The sequence below is a fragment of the Vombatus ursinus genome, unplaced genomic scaffold (assembly GCF_900497805.2).
Source record: "Vombatus ursinus unplaced genomic scaffold, bare-nosed wombat genome assembly UNPS02010219.1, whole genome shotgun sequence".
NCBI classification, from domain to species: Eukaryota; Metazoa; Chordata; class Mammalia; order Diprotodontia; family Vombatidae; genus Vombatus; species Vombatus ursinus.
Window position 1 is genome coordinate 6,963,184 of NW_020949997.1, and position 23,526 is coordinate 6,986,709.

The 23,526-nt window shown below is 41.0% G+C and overlaps 1 protein-coding gene across 1 annotated transcript in view; it reads left to right on the forward strand.

Annotated features, from left to right (window-relative positions):
• ACOXL (acyl-CoA oxidase like) overlaps positions 1–23,526 on the forward strand; it is a 521,856-nt gene that overhangs the window by 82,534 nt on the left and 415,796 nt on the right. Inside the window, exons 7-9 of the mRNA XM_027853786.1 lie at positions 395–481; positions 3,581–3,653; positions 5,851–5,983. Coding sequence (XP_027709587.1) covers positions 395–481; positions 3,581–3,653; positions 5,851–5,983 — 293 coding nt within the window. The remainder of the gene's footprint in view (positions 1–394; positions 482–3,580; positions 3,654–5,850; positions 5,984–23,526) is intronic.

The window sequence follows — 23,526 nt, forward strand, 5'->3', positions numbered from 1 at the left end:
AGTTGCTTTTGAGATTGCAGACCTGGGTTTCTTAATATTTGACAGACTGGTAAAAGCCTTCTCAGAGTAATATTTTTAAAAGCATAAAATAAAATACATAAGATTACAAATGAAAACAATGGTATTGAAATAGTTGTAAAATATTTAAAAAACCAAGTTCATGGTCCCCCTAAAATCTATCTATGGACCCATGGACCCTAGGTTAAGAACCTCTGTTATAGACTATTATTTTGACCTCCCACCAGCTCAGAGTCATACAGATGAGTGAATTTAGGGACCTGTTAATGATTCTGTGAATAACACTGAAATCTCCAGTAATGGATATGGTTTCATTTTTTTTTTTCCTTTAGAAGCATACATTTCAGGAATTTCCCTATTTCTTTGACCTCTTTAGGTCCCCACTGCTTCATTGTTCCCGTGAGAGATGAAAATGGAAGCTTGTATCCTGGAGTGACAGTGATTGATATGTTACACAAAGAAGGTGAGTCTTCAAGCAGCCCCTCCCTGTGCCCACATGGCTCCTGGAGACTTCCCTTCCCAGACCTGAAAACAAAAATAAAACCTTTAGTCATCAGATAGAAATGATGAAATTAAAAACAACAACAATAGCAACAACATTACTTAAGAAGTCTTGCATAGACTTTGTGCAGAGTAGGCTTTTAATAAATGCTTGTTGATCAAGTTTGTCATTGACTTACTATCTGCAAGCAAATCAAGTCAACAGGCATCTATTAGACACTTTCTGTTTGCTAATGAGAATATAAATAGAAAAAGAAAAACAGTCTCTGCCCTCAAGGATCTTGCATTCTAATAGGGGAAGAACACACATAAAAGGAAGCTGAAAGAGTGGGGGAATTCTTTACGAGAACTGTAGAAAGTTCGACATTTATTCATGTTGTTGATTGCTCTTTGTCATCTGTGCCCATAAGTCACTTCTTAGTAGTAGGGGTTAATGGATTTTTGCTCAATTAACTGTGTGCATGCGTGGTGTTCTCCTAAAGATGATCAACTCCTCTGGAGCTAAAAGTGTTTCTTACATCTCTCATGTTCCCTGCAGACCCAGCATAGTGCTATGTATATAATAGACACTCAGTGAGTAATTGCTTTTTTAAAAATAAATTTTTATTGCTCTCTTTTTGTTTTTACATTACTTAATTTATATTTCCCAACATATCTCTTTTCCCACCCTCTCCCAGACAGCTATCCTTATAACAAAGCAAAAAAAACCCAAAACCCTAGTTCAAACTATATTGAAAACTATATTGAAAAAAATGTGACATTAAATTTAAAATTCCATACCCACAGTCCCCCACCTCTGCAAAGAAGTGGCAGGGGTGGGGGAGGTAACTTCTGTCTCTTCTTTCAGGTTAAGTATTGTCATTTCACAGCATTTGTTTTCGATAAGTTGTTGACGTATTGAAATCGATAAGATTTGTTGATTAAAATTCAGCAGGATTTATAGGCACCATTGGTTGCTATTGACAGATCTCAGTCATAGTCAGGGGAAAGGAAAAAGAAAGTGAGAAGTATAAGATAATAATTTAAGATTTTTGAAGCACTTTTCATGTATTATTTCATTTGAGCCTCCAAACAACCCCATGAGGCAAAGGCTACAGATACTATTACTACAGAAGGAGCTTGGTATAGCTGATGTTCAATTTTCAGTTGTGTCTGACTCTTTGTGACTCCATTTGGGGTTTTCTTGGCAAAGATGCTGAAGTGGTTTACCATTTCCTTCTCTAGCTCATTTTACAGATAAGGAAACTGAGGCAAACAGGGTTAAGTGACTTGCCCAGGGTCACACAGCTAGTAAGTATCTGAGGTTGGATTTTGAATTCGGATCCTCCAGACTTTAGGCTGGGTGTTCTATCCACTGTACTACCTAGCTGCCCATAGCTGATAGAATGCTGGATGAGGAGCCAGAAAAACCTGGGTTTGATTCCTTCCTCTGACACTTCCCAGCTGTGTGGGCCTGGACAAGGTACTAGAGATCTCTGTGCCTCAGTGTATTCATCTATGAAATGAAAAAGTTGAATTAGATGACTCTATTCTCCTCCCTAGCTTTAGATCTTTGGTCTTATGATCCCCTTTTTATAAATGAGGAAACCAAGATAGAGAAATTGACGGACTTGTGAGAGGCAAGTGTCAGAAGCCAGGACTGAGCCCTGCCATCTTGATTCCCAAGTCCATCCCTCCATCCACTATACCACAAGAAATAGACATGAGGCAGGGGTGGGGATCCTGCGGCTTTGAGGCCACATGTGGCCCTCTAGGTCCTCAAGGGTGACTCTGAATCCAAACTTCATAGAACAAATCCCCTAAATAAAGAGATTTGTTCTGTAAAACTTGGACTCAGTCAAAAGGCTGCACTCAAGGACCTAGAAGGCCATCCGTTCCCCACCCCTGCAGAGAATGGTTGAGTTTCATCCATTGTCTACTGTCCAGCTAGGTATATCCCTGTGTGGTATAAATGAAGTTGGGTACATAGGGAGGTCCTTACTGGATACCCTAGTCCACTTTAGCTGACACACCCTATATAGGTGTGGAAGATTTTTAGATACATGTCCCCTAAGTGCCTGATTTACTATCTCAGACTGTGATGGAGATGCCAGAGAACTCTGGCAACTGCTTTAAATGTATCTGAGTTTGTCCAGGGCAGAGACTTAGGCCCAAGCCCTGTAGAGGGCTGCCAGATGAGACTGTGAGAGCTCCAGGAAGCCTGGTCTCATTTCTTCTCAGGCACCAAAATGAGTATCTGTCCTAGTCAATAGATTCTCTTGCTGAATAAAAAAAGATGATTTTCCAGCTTAAACTTCGAGCTTAAGCTTGCAAAAATAGACGGCTTGGCTCCAAGCTGAGCAAGGAACTGTGTTATAGACATAAGTAAAACCTCAGTGGGGGGTTGGTGACAGCCTCTCATGAGTCACTCCGAGATGAACTTTGCAGATTTTGGCAGCCCCTCTGCTAAGCTAGGACACCTCATGTTGGTTATTGGGCAGCCAGGCTACCTGCAGCTGCTGCAGTAGCCACTAAGGCTGCTTCCTTTCCTAGGCAGCTGCCTTTAAGTCAGCCAGGTGTGCTGGGGTGGGAGTGGGGGCACATTTGTGGTGAGGGAAGAGAAATTTGAGTTACGCTATTGTTGAAGAGCCCAAATTGACTTTCTTGGGGCTTATATATGCATCCTTGTATTCTTTCATTCAACTAGAACTTAAATTGAATCTTTTTTTCTTGACTATTGCTAACTGCTCAAGCAGATAAGGTCTTTCTCTCCCCCCCTCCCAATTCTCTCCTCCTTTCCCCCTCCCCTGAGCATGTTAGATCTGAGGCAGAACAAGCTTTTTTTCTGGCCTGACAGGGAGCTGCCCAGCTGTGCTAAAGGAAACAAACATAGCTCTGGTAAATAATCTTACTCAGTGAAAAAATGTCTCTGAAGTAACGTGGACATCCTTGGTTAAGTGCACTGTATATTTGGAGCAATGCTTGGCACATGGGAAGTAGGAGAGGCAATTTTGCTGATTAGGACTTGGATTTTTTTTCTGTTCCTCTGGTTCATTTGGTTGTGTTTCTGTTTGCTCTGCAGGTTTACATGGTGTGGATAACGGGATTTTAATATTTGACAAAGTTCGAATTCCAAGGGAGAACCTACTGGATAAGTGAGTAACCCTTCTCCATCATCTTAATTCCACTGTTCATATAAAAATGTTCCCCCAAAGTAGACTCAGATGCCACTGGTCCCAAAGAGGTTTTTGATTTTGATGTCTGATTCATTCTTGGGATCATAAGATCATAGAACTGGAGCTGGAAGGGACTTCAGGTAACATCATTCACTGCCACTCCTCCAATCCACAGCCCCCTCCACTCTACCCCCCAGCAAGTAATTAAAACAACACTACCATTGATTCTGGAAAGGGCACATGGCTCCGTTGTCCCATGGCTCCATTCACCATCCTTGGTGGCCACTCCCCTATATGTGTTGTTTCCCCTATTAGAATATAATCTTCTTGAGGGTAGGGACTGTCTTTTTTTTTTTAATTTGTCCAGAGTTTCAGTCACATTTAAGTTCTTAATACATGATTATTCACTCAATCATTCTCCCAGACTGATATTTTTGTGATGGTAAATTAAGCCATCTTTTGTCCCAAATCTTATCTAGCCTTTAGTCAATTCACATGCAAGTTGAGACATCACCCTCGTGATGTCATTGGTCCTCTTTGAGAACTAAGGACCACCATCATTCATCTAGTTCATCCCCTTCATTTTTCCAGATGAGAAACCTGAGGCGGGGGGGAGTGGTTGGGGGTGGGGTGTATGTGTGCGAGTGTTAGGTGATTTGTCCAAGGTCACACAGGTAGTAATCATTAGTGGGGAACAAGCATTTATTAAGTGCCTACTAAATGCCAGGCACTATTCTAAGCGCTTTATAAATATTATCTCATTTGATCCTCACAACAACAATTAGAGGGAGGGTGGGAGGTACTGTTATTATACCCATTTTACAATTGAGGAAATTGAGACAGACAGAGGTTAAGTGACTTTTCCGGGCTCACATATCTAGTAAATCTCTGAGGCCAGATTTAAACTCAGGACTTCCTGACTCTAGGCCCAGTGCTGTGCCACCAACTTGCCTCAGTTGGTAGTAAGGTCTGAACCTGGGTCCTTTGATTCCAGAGTTAGTGCTTTTTCCTCCTATTTAGGAATAGTTGGGTAGGGGTAGCAGTGTTTTTACTTTTTGAGATTATTTTAAAAGGCAAGTTTACAGTGAAGTTTTACAGTGAAGGTTGGTATGCTGTTAGCTGATGTTGGAAATCCAACATCAGTATTGATCTAATGTAAACAAAGGTTGGGCATTTGGGGTCATGTCTTGTCTGCAAAGGTGGTTCATACTTTCCTAGGAATGGAAAAGGAAAGAAAGTAGCAGTGATTCTGCTACTACCCTATCTTTTAGTGATATGAAATGTGGCCCAGACAATACCTAGAAGTCCTGCCTGCTGGAGACTCTGCTCATTAGCCTAATGCCAATGTAGCTAAGGAAATAGATTGACTCTGGATAAGGTAAATTAGAAAAGAGGATATGTTCTTTCTCATATCTCAAAGATGAAGTAGAGAGTCAGTCAATTGAATTTGCTGAGAAGAGCCAACCCCAAAGACTGAAAGCATCATGATCACCTATGAAATCAGTATGGGTCAGATAGACCAGGGCAAAGAAGGAAGCTTCAGTGCACAAGGAGGCTGGCCAATGGGCACGTAAGTGGTTGAATAACAGATTGGTCAAAGCCAGATCCTGAAGTAGACTCCAGGGAAATCTAGGGAAATTTTATTTCAATAGGACTCCTACTGAAATAGCAGCCCTGTCCACCACAGGCATTTCTGGGGGTAGTCGAAGGGAACCAGTTTCTATCTTTCTTAGACTACTCTTAATCAAGTCAGTAGTGAGAGCTAAATTAAATTAGTTCTTAGTGCTAACCTAAATCAAGTTAGCTGTTAATGCTTTTTTCTTCTTCATTCACTTACTTCTGTGTATACTAATGTATTCCCTCAGTAGAATGTAAACTCTTTGAGGGGAGGGAATGTCTTCTATTTTGTCTATGTACCCACAGCTCCCAGCACAGTTCTTTGCACATTGTGGATATTAAAAGAAATGCAGGATTAAATTGAACTCATCAGGGGATAGGCCAAGGATCCCTGCATGCCATGTCACCTGACTTTCTCTCTCTCTCTCTCTCTCTCTGATGAGGGGATACACCTGAAAGAATATGCCACTCTTGGTTCCACTGGATGATATTTTTAACCATGTGATTTTTTTTTATGATATGAAACATTTTCTTCTCTTCCCTCTCTTTCTCTGTGTAGGTTTGGTTCCGTGGCACCAAATGGACAATACTATTCACCCATTAAGAACAAGAGTGAAAGATTCAATGTAATGTTGGCAGCTTTGACACCATCCCGATTAGCTGTGACTTTTCAAGCCATGGGAGCAATGAAGGTAGCTTTACCCGAATTTCTCAAGTGCATATGCAAATGGTTCTCATCTCTGCTTCATGAATGTTCCCTAGTTATTACTGTATTGAGACCACCACACTTGGAGGCTGAGTAGCTCTTCAGAATGTCAGGGCTGTTTAGGTCAGTTGGTTAAAGCTTGCTGCTAATGAGACTAGGATTAGAGATTCGATCCCTATTCAGGCCAGATGGCTACATACACAGGAAAATTTTTGTTCCTCGGCCACAGATGCATCCTTAACACCAGCCATCTGTTTCACAGATGTGTGTTTCACAGATTAGGAAGGGCACTGGGTAAAAGGGATGACTCAATATAAAATCATCACCACTACTGGAAAAACAATGGCGAGCTCATGCTCTACTTGTGATGGGTCAGCAGAATCCTACGTGTTGATCAGCACACTTTCATTTCGTTCTTTGGGGTGGTCCCCTTTGCCTGTGGTGGTGTGATGATGTTTGCAGGCACATCTCTGAGTTGTATTTGTAGGGCTAAAACTCTAGAAGATGGTCAGTTTCCTCCAAGGTCCTAGGGTTGCACTCATGGAATCTTAGACTCTTAAAGCTAGAAGACACCAGAGAAGTCATTTAATCCAAACCTCATCTGAAACAGAGATTCCATCCTCAACGTTTGTATCATACCTGACAAATGGTCAATGACAGACAACTTGCTTCTCCCAAAGTGGCCTATTTTATTTATTTATTTTGGGGGTTGGGAGGGAGAATGGTTCTAATTGTTAAGAAGGTTTTTTTTCTTTATGTTTAGCCTTTATGTTGTATCTTCCTGTAATTTCTAGTCATTTCTTTTAGTACTTTTAGTCCTCTCTGGGACCAAATAGAATAAGTATGCTGGGCATGGTGGCACATGCTTGTAATTCCTGCTATTAGGGAGGTGGATCTTTTGAACTTGACATTTCTGAACTGCATTGCCGTAAGTCTATTGGATGCCTGTGCTAAGTCTGACATTAATATGATGAGCCCCCTGAGAATGGGGCTGGTGAGGCCACCAGGCTGCTAAGGAGGGGAAAATTGGTTCAAGTCAAAAACAAGTCCCTTCTGGGACAGTCAGGATGGGATTGGCCCCATAAGTGTCTCCCTTCTAGCTTGAGTGAGCTAGGGAGACCCAATCATTTTTAAAGAAAGTATAATCACTCTTCCACCCACCAAACATTCCTTTAAGTACCTGAAGACATTGGTCATGCCTGTCAAGATTCTGGGTGTTGGGCACTTAGTAGGTGCTTAATAAATGCTTTTTAACTTGATTTCATCCATCCACTTCATTTTACAGATGAGGGCACTGAGGACCAGCCAGTTGAAGTGACTTGGCTAAAGGTTCACAGTAGTAAATGACAGAGCCAGGATTTGAGCCCGTTTCTGAATCTAAGCTTTCACTGGACTTTCTTCTGGTCCCAGTTCTTTGATTATGCATCAACTTGTAAATCAGCAAAGAATCTATAATTTCATAAGTGTGGAGAAGTCTCAGTGCAGGAATTTTCTCTACCAACTTAGATTACAACCTATGTGTGGTTTAGTAGATGTGTCCTGGGACACATCTCAGAGGTAAATGACTTGCTTAGGGTCACACAGGCAGTGTCAGAAATGGGATCTGAACTCAGATTTTCTGATCCCAAGCCTAGCACTCTCCCCTACATAAAGCCACATCTAACTTGCCAATATTCTTCCTAAAAAGTAGCATCCAGAATGGGCCATGATGTTGCAGATAAAGCCATTATAGAACTTTTCTGCTCTAATAAGACTGTCACACTATCGGCTCATGTTGAATCGGCAGTTCATTAAAATCCCCTGACCCGTTGTTTAGCTAGCTACATTGGATCTAGCCGGTGCTTATGCAATTAGGTTGAAGTCTCATGACCTCTGAACTGTTGAGATTCCACCATCTTGACAACAGATGTGCTAAGAGAATAGGGGAAGGGCTCCCTTATAGGTGTGGTCAAAGACAGGTATCACCCACCTTATGACACAGTGTCATTACTACCCAGCCTTTTGGTATCAGTTGTGCATTAAGACCTCTTGTAGCTTATAAGATGGTCCATCTCATGAAACTCTCCCCAGGGACACACACAGCACAAACACTGGCTAAGTCTGTCCCCCTCCCCTCCAAGTAACCAGGTGCTCCAGAATTGCACTGCCATGTGTCACAGAGGTTTCATTTGACTCTCTCACTGACGCACCTTCCTGACAACACAGCTCCTCAATTTGAAGGCCAGTTAGGAAATCCTGCCCAAGAAACAAGCTTTATGTAGTCTGGCTACAGGAAACCTCAGCCAGAGGGTGAAGTTGGTGCCATCACCAGGGTTATTGACCACAGCTCTACCATCCCATCCCACAGATTAATCCATAAGCATTTATTAAGCATCTCTGTGCCAGGAACTATTTGAGGTGCTGAGGATATGAAGGTCAAAAAACCAAACCAAAAGACCCCACAGCTTCTGCTATCAAACATTCTATTTGGGAAAAAAACGACATATACCCAAATAAGTCAATAGGGTGTACTAAGGAAGGAGGAAGGAGAAAGATGGGAAAGTAATTCAGGAAAGGCCTCATGTAGGAGCTGAGCTTTGAAGAGAGCTAGGGATTTTGCTAAGTAGAAGCAAGGAAGGGAGTACATCCCAGGAATCAGGGACAGGTAAAGGCCTATAGGCAAGGATTAGATTGTCATTAATCAGTAAACATATATTAATCACCTACTGTGTGCCAGACACTGTGCTAAGCACTGGGGATACAAAAAGGGGCAAAAGACAGTTCCTGCCCTCAAGGAGCTCTCAGTCTAATGCCCTACATGTCAAATAGGGGCAACAGCAAGTAGGCCATTTGGACTGGAACACGGATTCTATGAGTGAGAGTAATCTATAGGGTGCCAGGAGCCATACGTATCAGCTCCCATGAGCTGATTGTTAAATTTGTAGTGTGAGTATTTACACCTCATAAGTTAGCAGGTGCTATAAATCAGGGCCTGTTTTATTGTTTTATTGATTTTGTAAACTTAAGAAAGTGATGGAGAAAACATTACCAATGCAGATTAAAATTAAAACTGTGATACATGTATGTATGTATGTTTCTAATATTTTTTGGAGACCTGGATGTTAAACATTTATCAGCATAGCATTGCTGATAAGTACTAAGCCTGGAAAGGTAAATTGGTGCTAGTTTGTGAAAAGACTTTAAATGCCAACCAGAAGAATTTGAATTTTATCTTAGAAGCAATAGGGAGCCCCTGGGGGTTTTTGAGCAGGGAGTGGCATAGTCACACATGTCCTTTAGGAATATCTCTTAAGCAGCCATTGCCTTGTCTTCTTGATTGTGGTAACAAATTGATTTTTTGAACCAAAGTATTGGATTTACTTTATATTTATCCCTGCTAAATTTCATCCTATTTAGACCAGCTAATGCATAATTCCAGTCTATTCAGATCTTTTTGAATCCCAGCTCTGTCATCCAATTAGTTATCCCTCCTACCTTCTGTCATCGGAAAATTTGACATGCATGCCACCTGCACCTTAATCTAAGGCACTGATAAAAATGTTAACCAGAATAGGTGCATGGAAAGGATCCTGAAGCATTCTATTAGAGACCTCCCTCAAGGGTAAAACTGAGTTACTGAGTCAGCACTCTGATACTGGTTGTTTAGCCATTGTTAACTGGCAGCCTGCCTACCTATTCTCATCTAGTCTACCTCTCTCTTGTTCACAAGACTATCATGGGACTCTGCTAAAATCTTGGCATACTAACTTTGTTTATGGCATTTCCATGATTCACCAGTTTGGTGATCTTGTGAGAAAAAAGATATCATATTTTTACTGAATCTATGCTGACTTGGAGTGATCCCCATTCCCTAAATGGACCCAAGTCATCAATCATCTCTTTGATAAAACATTTACACATTTTGCCAGTAATTGATATCAATCTTGCTTGGTTTGTAGTATCTACTATACTATTAATAGAATCTACTACTAATAGGATCTACTATACTATTAATAGAACCTACTACTAATAGTATCTACTATACTATTAATAGAATCTACTATTTCCCCATTTGAAAATCAGGGAATGTTTGCTTATCTCCAGTCCCATAGTACCTTTCCCATTCTTCATGATTCCACAGAGATTACTGACAATAATTTGGCAATCATAGGCACAGCACAATGCTCTGGTTAGCCCATATCCGGAGTCCTGCATTCACATCTAGGTGCCAAATTTCAGAAAGGATATTGCCAAGCCATGCAAGGGTGATCAAGGTGGGGAGGAGAATAGAAATCTGCTGGGCTGCTTAGATAAGGGACAACTCTTCGAGATATGATCATACTATCTGAATATCTGAAGGGTTGTCCATGTGGAAGAGGAATTATGAGACTTGTCTGCTTGGCCTCAGAAGGCAGATTTAGGAGCACTAGAGGAAAGTTGCAGACAGAAAGATTTTTACTTCATATAAGGAAAAATTTCCCAACAATTAGAATTGTCCAAAAGTGGAATCAGTGGTTTCCCCCAAAGGGTAGTGAGTTTTTCCTCATTGGGAGATCTTCAACCCGATGAGGTTTTGCCTTCTAGTAGATCCTTTGTATTCTTGCTCAGGTATAGGATAACTTCTAATACCTTTCTAGTTCAGAGATTTGATGACATTTACTTTGGTATCTTGGGTGTCATTCATCCAGGTCAGGTGTCTTACGCTCATTGAGGGTGATGAGGAGCTCTCTTACTACCTCCTTATTCATCTTGCTTTCAAACTTAGGGTTTTTCAGGCAGCTTGGACTGAAAAACTCTTTCTTGCCTTTTAAATCCTATTTGGCCAATTGGTTCCCAGTGCTCTCTCCATCTCAGTTTCTGCTCTGGGCAACAAAAGCCAGTGGAGAGGGTGATGAAACTACCTCATGTGTACATAATCCCAGTGTCAACCCCTTATGATGTTCCTTTTCTGATTGGGGGAAGCAGTTTTCCTTTGACCACTAACCTTGCTCTGTGCGCTAGTGCATAGGATGTCAACACAAAATTGCTAATTTATACTTAACACTTCTTTCCTAGGATCTTCAGGCTTCCTAACAGTTTTATAGCCTGACTACAGATCTTAGACTGAAAAGGATAATCTTTTTTTTTTAAATCAACAATAACAACAAACAAACCTTAAACTGAATTGTTTCAAAACAAAATCAAATACAATATAATTTTTTTTAAAAACAGAGATATAATGTGATTTCCTTCTAAGTGGCTTAGAAGTTCTACTATAAAGGCATGTTCAGGAAGGAACTAATTATTCCACATCAACTACATTGTGTTTCTAATCCACTTTGGGGTGTGTGTGTGTGTGTCTGTGTGTGTGTGTGTGTCTGTGTTTTAACAGTGGGGTTAGGTGGTCTGCTAATTTCTGTTGTTATTCCAGGCCTCAGTCATACCTACTTAGATGAGCCATATCACCAATGAAGAAACCAAGACAGTTTTGTAATGAAGTCAGCGGTCCTGAAGTTAGGATATTGGCCAAAAATTAGTGAAAAGTGAAAACTTTTTCTTCCAAATTATATGCAATCAATCACTGACTCATTTTTATGATCACAGAAAGAGGTAAATAAGAGAAGCTATATTAGACTGGAATTACATTGAGGGAATTGGCTGGAGAGAAAAGTGATTCTGACTTTATACAAAGCAGTAATAGCCATACCTACAGATCTGCAAGTTTAAATGGTAGTACCCTTAAGAAAACCCTGGTCGTGTCTCTCTGAGGAGAGTGTTGGAAGAATATGGGGAACATCTGCTCTTGTGCTATGAGGCCTGATTTAAGACTCCCACATTAGTACCAATTTCAGTCTGTGTGGCTGTAAGTGAAGACCTCATGGATGTAGAGGTTTTTTTTTTTTTATTTGAATAGAGCCTGTGAATAAAAGCTCAGTTGGAGCGAGACAAGGGATGAAGATGCTTTGAGAGGAAGATGTGATTTTTCAATAGTTGATTTTTAGAGAAGGCAAACAATGACATGGCCGATCAAAAAAAAAAGGAGATAATAATTAAAAAAAAAAGAAATCCCATCATCCTCCATTTACTTCTGCAGTGCAGGGGAAGCTGATTCTGAGACCTAAGAGTATATTAGCAAAATCAAAGTATAAGCAGTTTCTTTGTAGGTAATTTACAATTCCAATAATCTAGTTTGAGTAAGTCTCAAGGAAGGGGATTAGGGCAATTTTCATTGCTTTGGGGGTCCATAGTGAGGAAAGAAGGAGTAGTGGAAAGAGGGGCAGGGCATCTGTTTACCCCTTGCTAACTAGATACTGAACTCTGCTGTTTCTATGCAGTTGGAGGACTGCAAAATGATGTCAATATCCTTTAAATAAAATACCTTGGAGTAAAGCCCTGGTCACCCCACCTAGTTGGGGTCATTTCCCTTAAAACAGACACACTCCCCCCTTGCTACCCCCTTCCCCCCAAAGCTGCCTTATACTCACTGATTAGAAATGGCAATACCAAGAATCAAACACCGACTTTGAGGTAAAGAGGTGGTAGGAATGTTTGAAAGCAAGCAATGCTCCAAAAGTTAACTGCACTCTTAACAAAACCCTGTGTGAAATAAATCCTAGTGACACCAATGTGAGCACCTGCCACCAGGCCTCCCCCCCACCCCACTCCCCCTCTCTCGAAGAAAGAGAGCTTGTCACATAATGATGGGATCTGGCTGGAGCTCTGGTGGACATCAGATCCATCCTTCACTTTTGTGGCCCAACTGATTTAATCAGCCATGATAGATAGTGACCTTGACCTGTGTGATCTCATCTCGAATGTCTCCAGTGAGGATGATTTCACCACCTTTCTTGGCAGCTCCTCCTTTCCTATGGCTATAACACATGACATATGTTTTCCCTGTTGAAACTTAAGCCTATCCTTTCTATTTTTGCTTTCACTGATGAGTGGGAAAATGGCCCCCTTTCTTCTGTTCTACCTCCATCATATATTAGGAAACTGTTACTGTCCCTTCTCGAAATGATATTTTTTTTTCCCTCAAGGCCAGGCATGCTTAGTCATTTTCAACTTTGCCCAGAGGTCTTATTTTTCATGGTTATCTCCCCTTTCCATTGCTCTTCTTGGTATTTGAATGTTTTCTTTGAAAAGTTTGCCTAATAGGCCATCTCTCACTTGTATCCAGAATACCGTGGCAGATTCAGTGAGAACAAAAGAATAAGGAAATTAAGATGTATGGCTAGGGAGGGGAGGGAGATTTTTGGACCACATTCAGAAATAGGGAAGGTCTGTTGCAAACGGACAGAGGTGGGGAATCTGGGTGAAGGAGTAAAAGACACTGAAATCTGAGGATTTGGGAAATCTATACCCTAAGGGTTTTGGAGGAGTTCACCCCAAAAGTACAGCAGGTAGTATTAAAGAGGTATAGCATTGAAAGGAGGAGAAAACTTAGCCTTACAGTAACTAAAGCTCACAGTAATAAAAACTTGTTCTCCCAAATCAGAAGTTATCTGCTTCCATGTTATGTTACATTAGTCAAGTTTTACTTTTAATCCATAGCCACAGAATCTCTGAGCTGGGAAGGACCTCAGCAACTTTCTGGTCCAACCCATGTGGTCCTCTGCTTTTTACGAATACTTTTTGTGGATTGCTTTTGTCCCTCCTTCCCTCTGCACCAAACTCTCTCTTGTGGAAAAGCAAAACAACTGAGCAAAATCATCTGATCCAGAAAGCATGACTGACAGTGTATCCAGCATCATGTCCTGGTAATGCCTCCTGTCTCTGCTGTGAAGGTGGAGGCATAATTTGTTCCCAGGACCTCCTTTGGTTTTCCTTTGTCTTATTATTTAACTTCTTTTTAGCAGGTTTTTCATCTACATTGTTGCTGTCGTTGTGTATATTGCTCTCCTGGTTCAGCTTATTTCAAGTCATGCCTTGATACAACTCCAGGCAAATGACTTACCTTTTTAGTGCCCAATGCAGCTCCTTAAAATGACATTCATGTTTCAATAAGAAACAGTAAGCAGTATAATAAATAATATAATATTTATTATTATATAATAATATAATATATAATTATATAATTATTATATATAATAATAAATAGTACAATAATAAATGGGGCAGCTAGTGCTGGGCCTGCAGTCAGGAAGACTCATCCCCCAAATTCAAATCTGGCTTCAGACTCGTACTAGCTGTGTGACCCTGGGCAAGTCACTTAACCCTGTTTGCCTCAGTTTCTTCATCTATAAAATGAGTTAGAGAAGGAAATGGCGAACCATTCCTGGATCTTTGCCAAGAAAATGCCAAATGGGGTCAGACACAACTAAAATGACTGAACAGCAATAATAATATTAATAAAAAGTATAATAAAGAGACATGGGTTCAAATGCAGGCTTTAACACTTACTTGCAGCGTGACCATGGACAAATTTCCCTCCAAGTCTTTCCTGGACTCATTATCTTCATCTGTAAAATGAAGACAATGATATTATTGAGCAGGGTTGTGGTGTTACTCTAATGTGTAAGTATACAATGAGCTTTGCAAATATTAAAATACTCTGGCAATTTCAGCCATGACCAAAGCAATGACTGGCGAGAATTAATCCAGATACCTTTATCTTCTGTTATTCTGGACAAACTGGGGTTTCTCATATCACTGTTGAACTCAGTGAACTGGTCTTCCTCTTGCGTTCCTTCTGAAGCAGCTGCATGGCACTTCCTCTAGCAAACCTACTGATTTTAGTCCGGGTTATTTATTGCCAGGCAGTTGTGGTTTCTGAAGGTAGAGATCTGCATGCTTTTTGGAAGGTCCTGGAATTTCACTTTGCATCATTCTCTTCCTTGGCCAGGGGTCAAATAGAGCTGATAATGAAAGAACTAGGGATCTCAAGTTCACCCTCAGCAATTCCCTGAGGCCAAGCCTATCACCTCACCACCACATCCACTTGAAGGAAGAGAGGTTTTACCCACTTAGTGCATTGTATCAAGTACCAACCCTTTCTCACTCCTGTCTGAAGCGCGCTGAAGGAACTTACTTCCTTTATTGTGTTTCATGGATGCCCAAAGAATACCTGGTGCAGAACACTGAAAACCATTCAAAATGAGAAATGAGGTAAGGCTGGCAGTCAGTCAGTAAACATTTAAAAGTGCCTTCTATGTGCCAGGCACTGTGCTAAGCTCTCGAGGTCAAATCACCTAGACTAAAGCAGCATTGCTAATAAATATAAGCAAATAGTAACCCGTCACCAATATGTTTCACTATCCTGGCCTCTCTCCAGGAAGCCTACAGCCTATTAAATTATGATGACGATGATGATGATGATGGCGACTTGACTTGTGATTTCATTGGTTTAACAGAACTCCCAGGTCAGTAAATTCTCTCTACCAATGCAGTGAGATTTTGTATTCTCTGTATCTTTTGATCAGTTATGTGACTGTAAGATGTGCTGATTCCCTTTGCTTATCTTTATCAAAGATGCCCTGTCTAGATCATGTTCTAAAATTTTAGGGATGAGAAAGGAAATATATGGGATAGTGGTGAATGGTGTCTTTTAGCATTTCTGGGTGATATCATCTGTGATTTACCCCTCCTCAATTGTTCAGATACCTGAAGACTTAATCCCTCTGTGCTTTCAAAATTGTGTTGCCTCCAGCATGAACGTCTTCCCTGTTTATTTGATTGATTTAATCTCCTCATCTTCATCTTCTTTAGTATCATGAGAATGTGATATTAAAGCTTTTTTTGGTCGTCAGTTTAAAGATGGAAGGAAACTTAGAAGTCAGTCCTACTCTATCATTTTATAGATGAAGAAATTGAGGCACAGTGAGTTGAATTGATTTGTCCAAGGTCACAAAGTAGGGAAAACAGTCAGACTGTATAACTGTGACTCAAGTAACATGCCTTAGGAATATGAAATGGAAGTGATGAATAGATTTAAGGGACTAAATCTGATAGAGTGCCTGAAAAACTACAGACAGAGATTCACAGTATTGTTCAGGAAGCGGCAGCAAAAAAAGAATTCCGAAGAAGAAGAAGAGCAAGAAAGCAAAGTGGCTGGCTGATGAGGCTTTACAAATAGCCGAGGAAAGAGGGAAGGGCAGTGAGGTGCCTTTCAAATTGTGGTGCTGGAGAAGACTTGAGAATCTGTTGGACAACAAAAAGATTAAATCAGTCAATACTTAAAGAAATAATTTAGACTATTCATTGGAAGGTCAAATACTGAAGCTCAAAGCATAAATACTTTGGCCACATAATGAGAAGACAGGACTTATTGGAAAAGACCCTGATGTTGGGAAAGATTGAAGGCAAAAAGAGCCCAGGGGGATGGCGGAGGAAGAAATGGATAGATGGTGGCATGGAAGCTATAAATATGAACTTGGATGAACTTTGGGAGATAGTGGAGGATAGAAGGGCCCAGCATGCTATGGTCCACTGGGTCATGAAGAGTTGGACATGAAACAACAACAACAACAACAACAATGGTATGCATATTGTCACTTTATTTAACTTCTGCGCAGAGTACACCATGCAAAATGCCAGGCTAGACAAATCAAAAGTTGGAATTAAGGTTGCCAGGAGAAATAGCAGCAATTTCAGATACGCAGACAGTACCACTCTAATGACCGAAGATGAAGAAAAATTAAGAAGCCTCTTGTTGAGGGTAAAAAAGGAGAATGTAAAAGTTGCCTTGAAGCTTAACATAAAAAAACAAAAAAAAAAAACAACTAAGCTCTTGGCAACTGGTCCCATCACTTCATGGCAAATAGAGGGAGAAGAAATGAAAGTAGTATCAGATTTAATATTCTTGGACTCAAAGATCACTAGAAATGGTGGCTGAAGCCGTAAAACTAAAAGACTGTCCTTGAAAAGAAAGCTATGGTGAAGTTGGACTGCATACGAAAAAGCAGAGATGTCACCTTGCCGACAGTTTCATGTAGTAAAAACTATTCCAATAGCAATGTATGACTATAAGAGTTGGACTAGTAGGAAAAGTGAGCACAGTAGAATTGATGCTTTCAAATTGTGGTGCTGGAAAAGACTTTGAAGAGTCCTTTGGACAGCAAGGAGGTCAAATTGGTCAATACTTAAAGAAATTAATTCAGACTAATCACTGAAAGGTCAAATACTGAAGCTGAAAGTATAAATACTTTGACCACATAATGAGAAGACGGGACTCCTTGGAAAAGACCCCAATGTTGGGAAAGATTGAAGGCAAAAGGTGAAGGGGATGGCAGAGGATGAGATGGACAGATAGTATCATGGCAGCAATGAACATGAACTTGGCAGACTTCGGAAAATAGTGGAGGATAGAAGAATCTGGCATGCAATGGTCCATTGGGTCATGAAGAGTTGGACATGAAACAACAACAATGGTGGTTAATGTCAATCAGGCTCTTAACCTAGGTTCTTCAGCTCCAAATGCAGTCCTCCTTTGTCTGTGCCACTCTGCTTTTCGTAATTTTAAGATGGCTAACGAGTTCTAAAATAGTTGAACTTCAATTATGTAGCCTGGAGAAGAAAAACTATGTAGAAACTTACTAACTGTCTTCAAATGTTACAAGGAACATGGTGACCAGTGGTTTGATCTCCAAAGAGGAAATAACAAAGGCAGATACGTGGGTTAAGTCTTTCCTGGTTATACTAACTTAGAAGAGTCTGCTCTTAAAGGCCTATTGAAATATCCATTCTTATAGAGAGAGTCTCTGGGATTAGAACCCCTGCTGAATACCCAGTGGACAATAATAGTGATGAAGAGATGGTCAGCCCCTAGTTCCTTTAAATCTCCCTCAGGACTGCCATATTCTCAGGCGAAAAAAATACTTCTGCTAAAAGGGCTGTCAGTCAACATTTATTAAGCCCCTACTATGTTCCAGGAACTTTGCTATGTGTTGGGAATACAAAGAAAGGCAAAGAGCTCACAGTTTAATGGAGATGATAATGTGCAATCAGCTATGTACGAACAAGATATATACAGGATAAATTGGAGATAATTCTTCAGTCCTTAGGAGGGCTGGGAGAGGTTTTTACAGGTGGGACTTTAGCAGAAACTTGAAGGGAGCTAGGAAAGCCAAGATGCGGAGATGAGAAGGGGGGAGTTCCAGGCATAGGGCACAGCCAGGGAAAAGGCCTGGAGTTGGGACAGTGTCCTGTGTTGAGAGAGCAGCAGGAAGGCCAGGCTTAGTGGACTATGCTGCAGAGAATGTGTGGTGGTATAAGGAGTAGGAAGATTGGGAAGGTAGGAATGGGGCAGTTTATGAAAGTCAAAAAGAGGATTTCTATTTGACCCTGTAGACCCAGGGAGACACTTGAAGATTGGCTCTTGCAGGGGGGTGGGGGTGAGGGTGGGGGTAGGGTGGGATGGTAGGGTTAGAAAGTGACCACAGGTCAGTGCAGGGGGGCTTTATAGGCAGGCAACAAGCATGAGCATGAGGGGAAGAAGTAGCCCTGACAGAAGACGAGGTTTCTCAATTGGGAAAGCGGGAGATATCTCACTTAAGACAATCCTGCCACTGTGAGTGGGTTACGGTAGGGTGAGAAGTGGATGACTGAACAGTGTTGTCATTGTTTGTTATAGTTCAGTTGTATCTGACTCTTCATGACCCTATTTGGGGTTTTTTTGGCCAAGATTCTGGACTGGTTTGCCAATTCCTTCTCCAGCTCATTTTACAGATGAGGAAACTGAGGTAAACACGGTTAAGTGACTTGCCCAGGGTCACACAGCTAATAAGTGTCTGAGGCCAGATTTGAACTCATGAAGTTGAGTCTTCCTGGCTCCAGGCCTAGCACGCTATCCACTTTGCTATTTAGCTGCCTGAAGGGTGCCATCAGCACCCTCTAAATTTATACTCTGAAACAAAGCTCTGTTGGCTTCACCCTTGTTATGGCTTTGGTGCCTAGCACAGTGCTTTGCTGTTCAGAAGGTCATCAATATGTACATGTGCTGGTAATGATCTTTACCTATTTCTTTCCTAGTTTTAGCTTGATTTAATGCCTTCCTAAGCTTCCAACCCTTTTTTATCCAAAAATATCCAACCAAAAGAAGGTCCTCACCCTCATCAGTTTCTTTATCTTCCGTGTCCAAATAGTCATCCTGACTAAGGTCTTATTACCTTGGGGGTAACTTAATAAAATGAAGTTTTGGGGTAGAATAGTAGAGTCTTGGAATTGGAAGGAACCTTATAATCAGGGGTTCTGAACCTTTCTTGTGTCATGAACCTGCTTGGAAGTCTGGTGGAGGCTATAGAGATTCCTTCTTAGAATGTTTTTAAATGTTAAAATAAAATGCATAGGATTACAAAGGAAACCAATTATATGGAAATCTGGTTATCAAAATATTTTCTAAAACTCAAGTTCATAGACTCTAGGTTAAGAAACCTTGTTAGAAATCTTCTCTTCTCTTTCATTTTAAAGTCAAGGAAACATGCTCCCAAAGATAAAGTGATTTGCTTAACTTCCCCCAGACAGAGGTGGTACAATGGCCAAGTCTCCTGACTCTCACCCTAGTAGTGTGACCTCTCTACACTATGGTTGTTTTACAGAGGATGGTGGCTTTCTTCCCCAGGACTGCTTAAACAGCTAAGGAGGGATTTAAGCTGGGTGGAAGGCAGGACCCTCTGAGAGTGAGAACTGCTAAATATTTCAAAAGATGGCTGCAGGGCTGGGCAGGGCAGGGATGTCTGAGGCACCAGGACCCTGCGTCTAGTGATGGGACAAGTCTGTAGCAATCAAGGTCCAGGCAACAGACAGGGCTAACAAGATCTGGCTAAAGGCTGAGTTCAGAGAAATTAGCTAAGAGAGTGAGGAACTGGGAAGTATTGAGGGGCCTTTATGTAGGAGAAACACTAGTGAACAGAAGGTACTAAAAACAAATTCTGCCCCACAGGCCCAGGGGGTTTTGCCCCTTGAACTTGTTCATATTCTCTGCTGTGAAGGGGGTGGCAAGGCCTCACAGGTGTATTGTGGTGGAAGGAAGTGCCCCACAGGTGAAACTTACACCTGATTAAGGAAAGGATAGAGGGCTAGGCCTTCCACAGGGTTCTCACAGATGATCATTTAAACTTCCTCACTCCGAGTTTAATAATATGATGCATACCTTTGTCTAGGATGCTTTGACTATTGACTCACCTGGATATTCAATAGAATGGACTGGGCAATGTCTTATGTTCCTTCCCCACCTCAGGTTTCTGTGAGTCTGTGAGAATGGCATTTTGTGACCTCCTAACCTCACATCACTTGCTGCTTTTGAGAGTTTGTGGTAAATCTTAATTAGATCCCAGATGAGAAATTTTACCTGAGCCCTCAGGTGTTGCTGCCACCAGGTGTTAGCACGTATCTATTTGATAGCAATGACTGAATAGTCTGACAAGCTCAGGAATGTATGACCAAGATTCAGGGAGAGCACAGATAAAGACTATTTTCTCTCTTCCCCCTCTCTCCTTGTTGAAAACATTTGTTAACATTCACTATGTGAAATTTGATTTTAAATTTTGTTAAAAATCTAAAAGTAATGAGTAAAAAGTAGGTGCTCAGCAAATAGTTTTAAAAGTTTTATTAATGCTATTTGATTTTGTACCACAATTATTTCTTTATGTACCCTCTCCCTCAACTGAACACAGAAAAACAGTTAAATGAGACCAACTGACACTGTAATCATATGTGACAGTGTATGTAACAGTACAAGAGGTATAAGGTGTGTTTTCTTAATCTGTCCTCCAGGATCAACAGTGATCATTAAAATTAGTCAGAGTTGATCTGCCTTTTAATATTTCTTTCATTTACTTTATTGAGAACCATTTACTTTCTATAATTTCTTTAGACAAAATCTCTGAATCACAGTATTTGAGAGTTAGAAGGGACCTTTTGTTGTAGTTGTATGGTTGTTTTTCAGTCATGTCTGACTCTTTGTGACCACATTTGGGATTTTCCTGGCAAAGATAACAGAGCGGTTTGCCATTTCCTTCTCTAGCTCATTTGACAGATGAAGAAACTGTGTGCCTAGGGTCACACAGCTAGTGTCTGAGACCAGATTTGAACTCGGGTCTTCCTGACTCCAGGCCCAGCACTCTGTCCGCTGCGCCACCTAGCTGCCCAGAAGGGACCTTAGCAGTTACCTAATCCAACTCACACCCCAAAAAGAGTCCCTGCCATGATATATACCTGACAAGTGGGCATCTAGGATTTTTACCTGGTTTTGAGCCAAACAGAATGAGTCTGATTCCTCTTTTTCCAGGTAGCCCTTTCAATACTTAAAGAGGGCTATCCTCTTCCCCTGAATCCTCTCTTCTCTAGGCTAAATTCTCCAGGTGGCTTCAGTTGATCGTCATGGGGCTTAGTCACAAGGCATGGATTTTCATTACGCCCTTCTTAGTACTCTCCAGCTTATCAATATCCTTCTTAAAATCAGATTCTCACACTGATGCTCCACATTGGTGTGACAAGGGCATGGTAAATACGGACTCTCCTTTCCTCATTCCTAGGTGCTAGCCTTGTATTAACGTGCCCCAAGACTGCAAGAGCTTTTTTGGGGCTATAATATTACACTGTCGTCACATACTGAACTTCTGGTCCACTAAAACTGCCAGATCTTTTTAAGGCAGGGTTTTTTTTAAACTGCTTCCTTAAGATCATGGGATTTTTAGCTCTAGGGCTGGAAGCAAACTTAGAGGTCAACTCGTCCAATCCTTTTGTTTTAGATATGTGGCAACTGAGGCCCAGATATTTAGCAGCTTGTGACCCTGGGCAAGTCACTTAACCCTGTTTGCCTCAATTTCCTCATCTGTAAAGTGAGCCGGAGAAGGAAATGGCCAACCTCTTCAGTATCTTTCCCAAGAAAACTCCAAATGGGGTCATGAAGAGTTGGACATGACTGAAACAACCCAACAACAAGAACAACAACCTGAGGCCCAAGGAAGTTAAGTGACTTTTCCAAGGTCATACAGGTAGTAAACATTAGTGGCAGTATTTGAATGCAGATTCTCTGTCTCCAGAGCCATTATTCTTTTCATTATACCACATGACTCTCCGTGTCTCCTCCATCTTATGCTCATGAAATCATTTATGCAAGATCAAGTATCCTCGGTAAATTTCTTCTTCTTAGATTTCAGCCCAGTATTCTAGCTTGTCAAGATTGGTTTGGATCCAAACTATGTAATCTAGTATGTTAGATATCCTTCTCAGCTTTGTGCCATCTGCAGATCTGATAAAAATATTAAATAGCACAAGGGTACAAGATCAAGGGCAGATCCCTATGCCATCCCACTAGCGTCATCCTGCCAAGCTGACATCAACAACCGCCCATTACAGTCTTCCATTTAGAGTTCTAAATTCATATAATTGTATTATCATCCACTCTCCATCTCTCCATCTTTCCCATAAGAATATTGTAAGATACTTTATCTAATACTTTGCTAAACTTTAGGTGAACCGTATCTGTAGCAGTCCCCTGACCCATCAGTTTAGTAGCTCTGTCAAAAAAAGGAAAAGAAAGGAAATGAGATTAGTCTTTTCTTAATGAAATCATGCTGGGTCCTTGTGATCCTGATTTCCTTTTTTGTTTTGTTTTGTTTTTAACTAACTATCCTTTAAGAATCTCTTTAAGAATCATGTACACGATTCTGGCAGGAGCTGAAGTCAAGCCCACTGACCTAGGGCTTGTAAACTATTTATTCAGTCAATGAGCATTTATTCAATGTCTACTATGTACTAGTCATTTTGCTAAGTGAAGACAGTCCCTGCTCTAAAGGAGCTCCCAGTCTAATGGAGGAGACAACATGCAAAAGCTATGTGCAAACAAGACATATACAGGATAAAGTACGGATAATCAACAGAAGGAAAAAGCTTCTTGTAGAAGGTAGGAGTTTAGCTGCGACTTGAAGAAAGTCAGGTAAAACAGCAGGCAGAGATGGGAAAGGAGACCATTCCAGATATGGGGGGACAGCCAGGGAAAATGTCTGGAGGCTAGAGATGGAGTGTCATGTTCCAGAAATAGCAAGGAGACCAGGGTCACTGGATTATGGAGCACGTCATAGAGTGGGAGTGGAGTGGAGTGTAAGAAGACTGGAAAGGTAGGATGGAAGGAGATTAAAAAGGATTTTAAATGCCAAACAGAGAATTGTATATTGATCCTGGAGGTGATAGGGAATCACTGGAGTTTATTGAATGGGGGTGGGAGGAAGGTGACATGGTCATACCCGTGCTTTAAGAACATCAATTTGACAACTGAATGGAGTTTCACTGTAGTGGGGAGAAACTTAAGGTGGGGAGACCAACCATATTCATGTCTCTTTAAAAAAGAAATTAGGACAATATTTGCCTTTCTCTGGCTTTATATTTCCTTTCCACATATCTCTGATTTTTTATTTTTTAAAAAATGATTGAGAAATGGCAAATCACTCCAGTGTCCTTGCCAAGAAGACCCTATGGACAGTATGGTTCATGGGGTCATGAAGAGTTGGACATGAATAACAACTGAATAACAAAAAGATCATCCAGGCCAAGTGACTTGAATTTGTTCCAGGACAATCAGCTGCTTTCCTCTTATCTCCTTACTTACCTTGGGTACCAGCTCCTTGTTAG